The sequence below is a fragment of the Pelecanus crispus genome, chromosome 1, assembly GCF_030463565.1.
Source record: "Pelecanus crispus isolate bPelCri1 chromosome 1, bPelCri1.pri, whole genome shotgun sequence".
Lineage (NCBI taxonomy): Eukaryota > Metazoa > Chordata > Aves > Pelecaniformes > Pelecanidae > Pelecanus > Pelecanus crispus.
The window spans coordinates 80046681-80060387 of NC_134643.1; the positions used below are offsets into that span (position 1 = coordinate 80046681).

A 13707-nucleotide genomic window follows, 5' to 3' on the forward strand; every position below is an offset into this window, starting at 1 on the left:
CCATCCAGATGTCCCTATATGAAGCCCAAAGGCTTCCATGACACGAAAACATCATTCCCGCTCTCGAGAGCACAAATTGTTGAATACCACAGAGGTGAATGAACAGCTGAGTGGCAGAGGTGGGAGAGCCTGATGTGTGTCACCATAAACAAAGGCAACTGTGATCATGGGCAATCTATTTCCTGAGCTACATCCCATCAGGTGAGCCGTTTCCACAATGCAGTAAAGAAAACGAAGGTAAAAGAGAAAAACTCTTACAAAACAAGCCCTCAAGATCCAACCCAAACAAGTATGGGGGAAAAGGAGGAGAAGGGAAGGAAAGCATACAATTCCTCCCATCTCTGTGGGCAAGCCTACGTAGTCCTAAAGGACAGGATTTAATTAGAACAGTTATCTCTGTGCAGATCTACAGGTGCTATGAGAATTGTTAAGGGCAATTCTGGTAAACGTGTTCTCCTTAAGGCCTAGCAAAGAAAAGAAGTTAGCAAGTGCACTTCAATTACAAAACCAAAAGGGATCACCATGATCCTCCAGCTCACAGACTGGCCAGAAGCTGAAGACTGATTTTAAAAGAAAATACTAAAGACTTCGTAACGATTAATTCATCACGAGCCCCAATAAACTGTTATAATATTTTATTATGCTCATGACTGGCATTTTATTGCGAGGTTGAATTTGCCTAACTTCAGCCTCCAGTCCCTGGATCTTGTTATAGCTTTGTCAGCAACCCTGAAGAGCCCTCCCCCTCCCCAATATCAGATATCAGCTGGATCGTGCTCAGCACCAATCAGCCCTTCATACTGGCAGGGCCGATCTGTATGAGAGTAAATTTTTCAGCTCAACACAATATCACATTGCCTTTGAGAGAAAGACCATTATTCACACTTTATTTTCACTTCACCCTTGTACTCAGAGCTTAAAAACAAAAACTCAAAATGGATTTGGCACAATTCATATGTCACAGAGGCAAAGTGCTGGGAGCAGCAGACAGAGCTTTCATTCTTGAAAAGCTTTAGAGGATCACACAGAAAACATTAGCAATGGCTGATAAAATGAGTGCAATATGGGGTAATTATATCCTTCACCAGAATGAACAGATGCACACTGACTTCAGTAAAGCTGTGTCTGTTTATGCCAGCTGAGGACTGGCTCTCCCTTTTCTTTTTTTAATCAATAAAAATTATGCAAAAGAAAAGGTTCCACGTAACTTTACAACAATGACACACCCTAAAATCCAGGTTGCCCAACTGACCTGAATACAAGTGTTTCCAGCTTGGTTGATTTTTGGTTCCTCTCCTGATAAGCTCCTATTACCTTCAGCCCGGTCTCAGACCAGTCAAAATAAACGCAGTTTATTTTCTTGCCACAGGGGGAAGATTTAAAACCACACGTGACTGTGGATCCACATTCACTCTTCTTCCTTCCCCTTGATGGGCTACACGAAAAGGAAGTTACTCTTCAGTGTGTAGCATGAGGAAACCCCAAGGAAGATGACCCAGTTCAGTGAATCCTGTGTTCACATACAACATAAGCCTCTCCTTAGCATCCACCTGGAATATTAGCCTGGGAAGCCACAGAGGAATGATACAAAATGCAGGGCAAAGCCCAAGCAACTTCTCTAGCCCACATTTCCAGTGCTGCTGCTCTGGACAGTGAGGACCAGGGAAGCAATCTTAATCTGACTGAAACCAACAGCAAACTTGAATAGACTTCAGAAAGGCCAGAACTGCAACTAGCACCTCAAAACAAACCCTAGTCTCTCATTTCACATGCCATGCAACCCAAGAATCACTCTGTGGTATTTTCACTCATATTCCAATTACGTGCACTGTATCAGACATTTTCCACTGGACTGTATACCTACTGTGCTTTGGTATTTCAATTTGTTAGTCATGGATAGCCAACTTTAGCGTAAAGGTGACACACAGATAATATAATCCCTGTGCGATTTTTAAGAAGACAAAGCTATTTCATTTAGTTTCTCTTCTCCTTTAGCTTTGCTTCATACTACAGAAATGGAAGTTTTGCTGAGAGGAATGTTTGTGTGGGAATCCGCCAGCTCTGCTTTTTGTGGATGTTGGCATAAGGCAGTCAGGTGGGAGTTCTTTATTAAAAATGTTATCAGCGTTTTGAACACAAAACTGTATTTTCACAGGAACTTGACTGACTTTTGCTAATGAAATGTACTTTTTCTCCTCAGCTACACTGCCTGTATTTTCTGGTTTGGCATTGCTGCTATTGAGTTGATGATTCATTAAGTGGCTCTTTTCCATTTGCAAAGGGGAAAACTACCATTAAACCAGCAAATTAAAATCAATATTATTCCAAAAAATAACAAGTAGGGGTTGAAGTTGACAAGGATTGCTGCTTTTTTTTTCCTTCTGCACAATGATTCTGTCCTTGAATATGCAGTTATCTATGTGCCTCTGAGGAAAGAATTTAATCCTTACTGTTTAGGATTACAATAGAAATATAAAAGCTAGACTGTGATTATACACACCAGTCAATAACTTACTTCCATTTCTACCCTTTTCAGCATTACAAGTCAGCTTCCTTCTCTCACAGATACTCATCTATGATTAACTTACTTCAATTTAAATATAAAGTGTCCATGAAGCCTTTAGGCACAAATGAGTGAACATCTGTCTGCTTTCCTCCTATCCATATACGTTCACAGGCGAGCTCTGGACTAATCCACGCAGCTGGGCATTCACTAGACTCAAACTCTGGTGTCACTTTAAAGACCATGGACGTCACTGCTTTGTACTGTCCATTACTTTAAGAGCTTTTGCTGCTTCTAGACAACAATAACAGCACATTATAATGATTTGACCAGCCTCAACTTATTTACTAGCCAAAATCAAAAAACTTGACAGAATAATAACAAAAAAAAATAATGACACAAATTGTTTCTGTCTGCTGACAGCCTGAGCAAGATGGAAGCACACAAAATGCTCAGATATCAGGAGATGAAAATGAAGGTTTTAGGAACAGGAAGCAGTGCAGTGAATTCTTCCAAGCCTCTGCTGAGGTACTGCAGACAGAAAAAACCTTCCTATCTGCCTGTCATTCGGTCAGAGGCCTACCACAAGCTTGTACAACTGGCATGGAGACTCAGAGACACAGCACGGTCCAGATCCAAGCCAGACATGGATCTGAAGCCACATCATTCGCATGGATGCAAATGGCATCAGTGGAGAGAGGGGACATTTCTTCTCATCTTCCTGATACTCTGCAAAGCAGCATTTGGCATGGAGAAACATGAGAGTTTTCATCTTGGAAAAAGGTACCATGTCAGGTGTTAAAATGGCTTGAATCTTTCCTTGGGGTTGTATGGATACTTTAGGCTCCTACGTGCAGACTATCATGGAGATTTGACTTCCATGGGCGTCCTTTTCAAAATGTTCAAGACACTGATTGGATCTGAAGGTCTTAAGCATCGCTAACAGCCAGTTCTGCTTCTCCTTCCCCACCACCCTGGATCAGTTGTCTCATTAAGAACAGACAACTGACACTGAAATTCAGAAAGGCTGAGGCAACAGAGGGAGGTACTTTGGAAAATTTGCATCTGGGTGTAGTCCCCCCCTTGATAACACCATACGCGTTCATCTTTGTCCATACTGCAGAAGACTGGATTTCTCATCACTGCTAACCTCTGCTATATCACCATCCACAAGGAACAGTTCTTATCGCACCACCTTAGTCATACCTTCATCTGTCTTGGCTGCCCTACAGCAGTGTAAAATACATACCATGGAGCACTCCAGATGCTCCAACAAGCCCATGCCTCTCAACAACGCAGGCTGCCTATCAAACCTATCCACTAGTGCGTAACTGAGATTCCCACAGACTTTTCAGTGAAGTACCGTGTTTTCATCCCAATCTTCAGAGCTCTCCCTGTAAAGACTTAGTATGAAAGGCCAAGGTGGCCACGTGTCTCTGGTGCAGGGAGTCTCTACAGCAAGGCTGATGCTCACATAGGCAGGCATCTCAACCTTCTTCTCTATGAATTAAGGGCACAAATCTCATCACTTTCTACAATAAACATTATCTACGTTATACTCCTCTGACAGAAATATATAGTGGCATGCAATTAATAGTAGCATGCCTATTAAAAATAAGCAACCTAATAAAAAGGAATCCTAACCAGAACTCTCAGCTGCACACACTTCCCAAAGGGAAAGGATGAGAGAAGAAATAGCTTACAACAGATGTTAATCTTTGTGCTTAACACATTACCGGAAGGTGCTTCAAATACAGTGACAAGCACAGTATAAAAGCTTATGTAGAATAAAACAGATTAACAACTATATTTATTAAGGGCTACATTTTCAGCCAGGCCTCTGCAAACCTTTCTTTTGAAAAAGCAATTTTGTTTCTGTTTTCTGCACGCATACAGTCAATGAATATTAAATACTGTTGCAAAACCCTTAGCTTGGTTATATACCACGCTGATTAAGTTACCTTGAATTAGATTATCTCTCTTCTCCTCCACTAGCATTCCAACACATCTCCCTGGAAGTGCTGAGGGTTATATACCAGCAAGGTGCATGACATCCCTTAAGGGATTATAGTCCTTTTCTCCTCTGATATTGTAATAACGACTTTACCCAATTCAATTATTCCTTACTCAAACAAACAATGAAGTGCTCTTGTCTCTCCATTGCACAATTCTGTGTAACTTTTTATACAAACACGTCTATCTGCTAGCTTCTTCTCTACTTTCACAAAAGGCTGACTTGCATTTAGTAATATTTTTCCACTTTCTAATGGCTATGCACAGTCTTAACACATTACACTTAAAAATAATGATTTTTTTTTTTTTTTAGACTTATGATGAAAACAGAGAGAGGCTTTGCCACAGACCAATCTGGTAATACATTTCTCCTACAGTAGACAGTGGCATCACACAACTTGGGTTTTGTCTCTAGGAGTCATTTTCCTTTCAAGAAATCTTCCAGGAGCCTTATCACCAGGAAAGCCAGGAGCAGTGGTTGGTTTTGGTACACACGTGAAGAGAAGCAGCAGCTATCATTGGAACTGCGCTCATGAGAACTATGATAAGAAATTTTAAAAATGAGAACACGCATTTAAGTGTTGGGAACATCTAGAGTCCACAGTCTCCGGCTGGGCTCACGCGGTACCCAGTGATGAACGAACACACGGTAACAACAGCCCCTTTCCCAAAGCAGCCTGCAGCCCAGTGACCAAATTCAGACCTACTGAATTATGCATATTAAAATCACTACAGAAGGTAAAAAATAAGCAGCACTTGACAGCAGAACTGGCTAGAGTTGATGGAAAAACACGCACGTTTCATCTAAAGCTGTTTTGCGTACCTGTTTCTTTTCACCACTAACCTGCATGATAGCTCCACTGCAGGCGTCTGCTACGTGACTCTCTGCTCTACTCTAATCAGCAGTGTCATGAGGAAAGCCATCCCAAGCCCTGCCTTCAACCAGGACTGGAAAAATAGGTCAGGGAAATAGTATTACAATCTGATTAAACTGCTATTCAAACCATCACAGTCTCTCCATTAATTTGAACGAGAATTGGATCGGGCCCAAATTACTGACAACAAAATAGGAGGTTTATTTTAATATCTTCACCGTTTCATTTAAAATCTCCCATTCGAATAACAGAAAATAAGTTCTCCCATGTGGCTACAGTGCAGAATTTGTATGTAAACCAGTTCAAAATAGACAGACTGACTGCACTGCAGCTGGAAATTGGAGCCCCAACCTGACATAAGGCCACCTCCTCCTTACAGTTGATGGGTGCCATAAGGCAGAGGAACAGCTCAAGAGTAAGGGTGCATCACCCATGTGTTGGAGTAGAGGACCTCCAGGATTTGCTTCTCAAAGTGCAGTGGAGAGTCTGCAGTTTCGAAACATCTCACCCAGCTGGAAACCTCAAAGGCCAAAGTAAGAAGAGAAAGACTATACGGAATTAACTTTCCAAACACCACAGCTCACAGCAGAAATTTTATTTATTTGATCAAAGCAAAAATAACTTCATATTCTGTAAAAGAAAAAATTAACAAAGAAAAGAAAAAAGGTCTGCCAAAGAGGCTTGTTTTGGCAAATAATGAATGCCTAAAGAAATATTGTTTGTATTATGCAATGAACTTGTAATTAATGTTTGTTTGCTCACCATTTAATAGCAGTTCTGCACTAAGTGATGGGATTTTGCTGCCATTTGTGCATGTACAGATTTTGAAACTTCATTTCCCATATGGAGGAGCTCCCAGGGGGTCATATCATAAACCCATTCAAATGAACAAAACAAATGACACGTATCTGTACAAATGTGGAAAATGAGAAAGCTGTATGTATTATTTTACATAAGTATTGTTAAGTGCCTCAGTTTACTTGTGTGGTATTTTCCTGCTTGACTGCATAGAGGTAAATCAAAAGAGGCTGTCTAGATGATGAGAATGAAAGCATCAAAAATATAAAAATCCTTTAAATGTGATGAGGGGCCCTTAAATGTTTCTTTCCAGCCAGTCTGGCAATGTTTATGCCTCTCATGCCTACATCTAAATCTAAAGTGAGTCTAAAATCCCCAAGAAATTACGAGACTGGCCAAAAGGAGAAATGTCAGGTAGCAAGCGGTGTGCTGTCAAGAATGCAGACACTGACCTGGATTAATCCCACTTATCTACATGCACCTGAAACAGAAGTGCAAGCTGTCTGGCTAAGAGTGAAGCCACTTCCAGAGGGCAATTCAGACACAAGTAAGCTCCTAACATGGCAGCGATCCCAAAAGGGATCCATCCCGGCCTTCCACCCCTCCATAGACAAGAAGAGAGGCAGCAGCACATACAGTCAAGATTAAGCCAGCTTAGGTGATTGCCACTGTGCCTGCCACTGCACTTGCACAAACTACACCTAGACCTAGCTGCTTAAGTAAATACGCGGGCTTACTGAAGCCTTTGCTGCTATGGTTTCATTGCTATTGGGGCTCTACACAACTCACTGTTAAAGCTAGACTTTGCAGAGATGGAAGTTGGGGAATGTGCAATACCTTGCAGAGCAAGATTCAGCTATAGCGAACATGCATGACTACGGACACTGTACTGCTTTAATTCTTTGTGCATAATGCTATGGGCTTCTTGGTAGAGGAGTGATGAATATTGTTTTGTTTTGAAAAAGCTGTCCCTTTAATTTGCTGCTACACAGGCGCCCAAAGTAAAGGTTTTAGCAGATGCCAAACTCAGTTGGACCCTGCTTGTTAGTATGCTTGGGAGACGGTGGCAAAGCTGCCTCTCAGAAAGTCAGTCCTAGGATGGTAGCATTGTGCCACTAACTCAGAGCAAGGTACAGGAGCCATCCCTGTCACCCAGGGGGGACAAAAGGAGGTTAATAGCCAGCCTGCTCTGTAGCCAAGTCTGATGCATAATAGCTGAGAGGGCATGGACTGTGATAGGATTTAATTCTGCACATTTTCCAGCTCCTACTGGAAGATACTACATGCCCCTTAATTTCCCAAATCATTTTTAATTTGGCGTTTCTTTTCTCAGACTTATGAGGGAGAAGAGGCAAGAGATGTTCTTTACCATAATACCTTTGTGGTATGACATGGCCTTGCTTCGTGGCATTTTTGTATTTCTATCTGAAGTTTCCAGTTCTCCTGGACCACCGATTCCTATCGACCCTCAAAATTTGCCAGATGACTATGCGCTTACCTACAGTTATTACAAAGGAGAGCTTTCACAGCGATACAGTGCTGCAGCTCACTTACAGTGGCCTCCCAGATCACCTGTATCCAGCTGTGTCTGGGGAATGACAGCTTTACATCACTCTGATTTATGGCTATATTAAATATATTTTGAAGGTATTTGACTAGTTAGAAGCCAGACTTTCCACTTGTAGATGAAAACTTGATCTCTCTTAAGACATCAAGCAGAAAGCTTTGATGGGTGGAGGGAGTTCCCCACTAGGAAACAATATGGAAATTTTAAACTTCTCTGTAAGCTTTGAGTGGGAGAGGAATATATAGACCATGATGAACTGCAAAGGAGGACACAGCCTGTACATGGGGCAGGCTGTTGCTGAAGAATGAGGTATTGGCCTGTGAAAAAGCCAGGAAAAAATCAGAACATAAGACATACATCTGATAATGTGGTCTTACATACAGCTGCCTACTTCATTTTTAGTTTTGACAGAAATGAATTGCTATGTGGTTATTTCCCACGCTATCTATGTGAAATAGAAGATTTAGTGAACTGTGGCTTAGGGCTGCTGAGGAAAGGTTGGTGTTTCATTAGCATTAAGTATAATTGCATAAACAGGTCTGAAGTTGAAGGCTGCACTAGGAAAGGAGTGAAACAAAGTGAAATACAAACAAAAATATTGCCATGAGCTAAACAGCAAGACAGAAAGGATATGTGTTCTTTTCAAAAAGTTGAGGAAATCAGCTTCCTCCACTTTTTCCAATTCTTCAAAATTGAATCTGAATGAGAATTTTTCTACTTAACAAAAGTATAGAACACTGATGCTTCTCTAAGTGCAGCATTTGTAATGCTATCATCATTGCTGAAACGTAACCTTAATGATAATTTAAGCCCCTGTTACAGGTCTTTCAGCTGCTCTTGAACCTCATCTATTTTCAGGAGCAATCTGTTCATCTTTGACACCCCAAAATGGCAGAAATCAATGTGTTATTATGCTGTAAGAACAACTGAAAAGCAAAGTCTTGAACTTGATAAGAAAACTATAACCTTCCTTCATGTTCACAACTTTGTCTTCCACAAAATGTAATTTAAAGAGAGAATTTAGGAACTTTATCTTGGGAATACTCCTTCCTCCAGGCAGATTTAGCTCAGAGATCTTCTACTAGATTCTGCCACTAAGAAAATATTAGGAAAAAAATAAAGGAACAATAGGAAGACCCAACATTGACTTCAATGCTAGAAAAGTATTCACATATGAGAAAGAGACCTCTAAGGGCCACACAGGGACAAATATATTTATACTTAATAATAATGAATCCAAAAAGCAAACCACAGAACTGCAGCAAAACACTTGTTGAAAATGACAACCAAAATTTTTGAGAAAGAGGGTTGAAATGGGGAATAAAGTACATGGTTAGGGAAACAATGATGGATATTCAGAAAAGAAAACACAGTTTTTAAAAATCCATGAGTATAACTCTCCTTTCACTCCTACCCAGCCAATCTTGCCTCAGTCTGGCACCTGGGTTAGTTGGGCCAAAACTTTATACTGGGATAGACAGGGATAAGGCAAGTAATTTAGTAAAAGAATATGTGAGGCTAAATCTTGAACAGAAAGGTTAATACTTCCACCACTTTTTTAAATTACAGAATTGCAGATTTTCACTTCTGTGATTTGTGATTCATCTCATAAAGCATAAATTTACATTTCACCGTACGTACTTCATTCTTCCACAATGAATCTACAAGATTTTTTATAGCTTTTCATTGTGCTAACAGTATGCTCCCAGAAGAAAACCGATTTATCTTTTTTTTTTTCACGAATTGGAGAACATCACAACTCTGCTGTTCAACTCACTGAATGTGAGCCTTTATTCAGCAAAATGAGTGTGCTGAGCTGCCCAGGCCTGGGCACCAGACAGGAACAGAGTAGAATACATATAAAATAACATAAAACCTCCTTTGGAACTGTATTTTGTACCTGAGGTAGCACTGCTGGTCCTTGTCCTGCCAACCTCTGCAAGGAGCTGACCTGAGGAACCTTAATCGGCACTGCAGTGATAGTTCCCAAAGTCTGTTGGAAGAAAAACAGTTGAACACAGCTTAAAACACATGCACAGCTTGCCCAGATAGAATCTGCCCAACCCAGCGGTTGCCCTTCAAGCTCTTTGTTTGTCTCTTGTCAACTTATGACGGAAGGGTATAATACATCAGTCCATCTGAAGCTCGCTCTCTTCTGCCTAAAGAGTCAGAGACTCTTCCTTCCCTTTAACCTTCTCTACAAAGCACTGTTAACTAAAGCCTATTGTGTCCTTAGAGCATTTGCTAATTCCGAGTGCAAAGGATACTTCTCATTGTTGCGAAGTTTTTTTTGTACATGAAGAAAATACAACTGTGCCGCCACGGCTGAAGGCTGTCTAGGCACTAGCTTGTTTTCAAAAGATATCTGAAGAAAGGTGAAACGCACCACAGTGAAACTTCAAAATGTGCATTGGTAAGATGATGCATTTCATGGTACCCAGGGTCACAAGAGAAGTTCACTGTATCTTACTAAATAGTAAATACTGAATTATTAAAACTGAGAGCTACCTATAAATCTACTACAGCACACTGTAACAGAACATTCAGCTATCACGACATCCATTTGGGCCAACACAGCAGCTCTTACTATCCACGTTTATTTTTTCTACTCACCCTTCTCTTAGTTGTATAACAAATTTATTCAAAGTTTATTTAAGAGAGAATAGAATAAATAGATTATTTCAGTTGGAAGGGACCTCCAATGATCATCCAGTCCAACTGCCTGACCACTTTGGGGCTGACCAAAAGCTAAAGCATGTTGTTAAGGGCATTGTCCAAACGCCTCTTAAACACTGACAGGCATGCAGCATCGACCACCTCTCTAGGAAGCCTGTTCCAGTGTTTGACCACCCTCTTGGTAAAAAAATGCCCTTCAGCCAGTTCTTCACCCAGCGCACCGTGAACCCGCTCATCCCACAGCTGAACAACTTGTCCAGAAGGCTGCTGTGAGGGACAGTATCAAAAGCCTTACTAAAAATCCAGAAAATCTACATCCACTGCCTTCCCTTCATCCACTAGGTGGGTGACCTTATCATAGAAGGATATCAGATTAGTTAAACAGGACTTTCCTTTTGTGAACCCATGCTGACTGTGCCTGATGATTGCATTATTCTTTAAATGCCCTTCAATAGTACCCAGTATAAGATATTTGAGGTAGCTCCTCCTATGAGCAAATACGTTGCTACATTCTACATAAAGAATACATACATCTACATACATCTACTTTGTAGATGGAGGAGTGATACTTGTTAACCCAGTGTTATCTTTTAACCCTTATAAATACAGTTGGATACCAAGAGTAAGCAAATTCTGTTTCTGTAACACAGAGTCAAGTACACACAAGTTTTCCCCCGCCTAAAAAATCTGTGTCTGTTTAGCTCCAGTCCTTTGCTGACTTTTCATCTCTCTGTAGTGATACGCATATCTATAGATGTACATTTATATGTTCTGTTATAGATGGTCTGAATGGCACCTCTTTTTCAAGCCTCACCCACAGAGGCTGCTAAAATACTGGATCTGAGATGCTGTAAATAACTTGTACTTTATTTTCCCCATTAAAAAGGACAGATAACTTACACATTTAAGATTGGGCCATAGGTCTAAAGAACATAACTAACTTTTCCCCTTCAGCCTCTTTCATTCCTTCATCCCTGATGACAGTTCATATCTTGCTTAACTGGCCAATATTCTTAAGGCAAGGTTTTATAACTTCTAACATTTCTTAATTGCTGTTGGGACGACGTGGCAATATCAGCAAGCAGATGATTGTCATTATAACAGCAAGAGACACTTAGTCACTGATCACAAAAACTTATCAGGCTGCTAGAAATAGCTAATAAGGAAAGAAAAATAGATTCAACTGAATTTCTCTAAATTTAACTCCCCTCAAAACAAAAGTATTGGATCACAGCCAGTAAGATAAAGTATGCTAATATTACCCCAATCTGGTAATGAAATTTGTCAATAGAAAGGAAACTATAATGTAATCAGCCCAAGGAAAGCGAAACTGTGTCAGGTCCATGCCGGTATGTTCTCAGACCTCAACAACAGAGTGGTAAAACAGTCTGTTTCATTCCAATTACAGTGTTTGATAAGAATACCATGCATTTTCATGCAGAATATTTTTAATAAACTTCTCCTACAGAGTTTATATTTTTAACTCTGCTACTCCTCTTGGAGACATTTGGGGGTGTGATATTATGTATTCAGCAAAGATTAAAATTTGCATAAGATTTGCCTGAGTTAAACAACAAGGAGAGCTGTACAGTTATAAACATGCAAAGGAATTTTTCCTGAGTACTCACGGATTATCAGTACCCTGGATTATCCATGGAAAAATACACTCCATTAAAATTCTGCCTTGAGCCGAGGGCGGGGGGGAGGTGTGTGTGGAGAAAGCAGCATGCCAGAACAGGTGTGGGTGTATACATATAGGTACATATATATACACACATGTATATACATATATATACACACACATATATATATACAGCATTTCCACCCATGGAGGCCAGAACAGGTGTGTGTATATACATAAATATATGTATCTACATACCTTCCTGCAGAAGTAAAGGTATTGGCAGCAGAGTAAGGAACAGAAGGGGGTATTTCCACCACAGTTATCCTTATAGGGTGACACATAGAATAAAAACAATGGGAAGGATACTATAAACTATCTGAATGAATTACTCTGCCCTGTCTACCATATCATAGCCTCATGCATTGGGAAGGACAACATCCTTCCTGCAGTCTGAAGAGAAGGAGAACTTGAGCTGCCACCTGCTGCTATTGCCACTTATTAGAGGTATCACAACTTCCTGCTTTATATTAGCACAAACTAAAATTAATTCAGCCCAGTTATTTGCTTTTTAAGGTGAATACCAAAGTGAACTTTCCAACCCACACTAGAGGAAGTGAAAGTTCATCACAAGTATGATCTACATTTTCCCTCCATCCCAACACTGCTTAAATAGAGAATGAGATTTCTTTCACAATGCAGTGAAGCCCAAGTTTTCCCTGGAGGTGCCAGGAGCACCACAACTTCTCCTGGGCTGCACATATACCCTCTACAGAAAGTTAAAACAAGTTCTTCCTTCTGGAAGGTCGTGCTTAAAGTGTAGCTGTACCTCTCGTCATTTTTATATATGCTACCTCTGACCTTGAAAACACACATTCTGATATTCCTATTGCTACAGATACATGCTGGATTTGCAAGGATTTTCAAACTGGCCAACAGAATAGTATGTATTAAAATATGAAGTGCCAACACTGAGTGAAACTGGGAATTGACTATAAAGATAAGAATCAAATTAGTCAGAAGTTAGATAAGATACAGTTGTCAATTGGTAGGATGCACAAAAACTCCATGACTGAGCAACAAATCTCTTTTCTTGTACTACTTCAAATATTAATCACAAGGAAAAAAAAAAAAACAACAAACCAACCCTGTCTAGAACAGAATGCCTCTGTCCTGTGAGGAAGGAGCTCATCTCAGCCTCTGGGTGCATCATTGGGCCAATTCTGTTTTATGTTTCAAAACACTGAATGATTGAGCCAAAAGGAATGGGAATAAGAGAAGAAACAAGAAACGCCATAAAACTACTCTGCACTGTTCTCGTAGCTTCATTTGAAGACAAAGCCAGGATGTATTGTCTGTGGGTATCAGAGAAATGAACTATCATTAGTTCTGTCACCTGCACTCTCAAAAAATTCGTCAGATTTATTTTCCTGAAGTAGGAGTTCTGCAGCGATCTCGAGAGAACAAAAACAAATTATGGCATTCTTAGGTTATGAAATTTTCAGTGACAAAGATGCAGCCTCCTGTTTACAAATGGTTTTATAGTAAGGATCTGTTATTTAATATTCAAGGAAACAATCTCAGTATAAAAATCATATGGCCAAGGGAAAATTCAAAACTTTAATCTCACATTAATAATAGCACTATAGTATGT

General features: G+C 40.2%; 1 protein-coding gene across 2 annotated transcripts in view; it reads right to left on the reverse strand.

Annotated features, from left to right (window-relative positions):
* PHF21B (PHD finger protein 21B) overlaps positions 1-13707 on the reverse strand; it is a 172304-nt gene that overhangs the window by 33040 nt on the left and 125557 nt on the right. For both annotated transcript variants that reach the window (XM_075724422.1, XM_075724414.1), the window contains one exon: positions 9657-9749. In XM_075724422.1, the coding sequence (XP_075580537.1) occupies positions 9657-9749 (93 nt within the window). The remainder of the gene's footprint in view (positions 1-9656; positions 9750-13707) is intronic.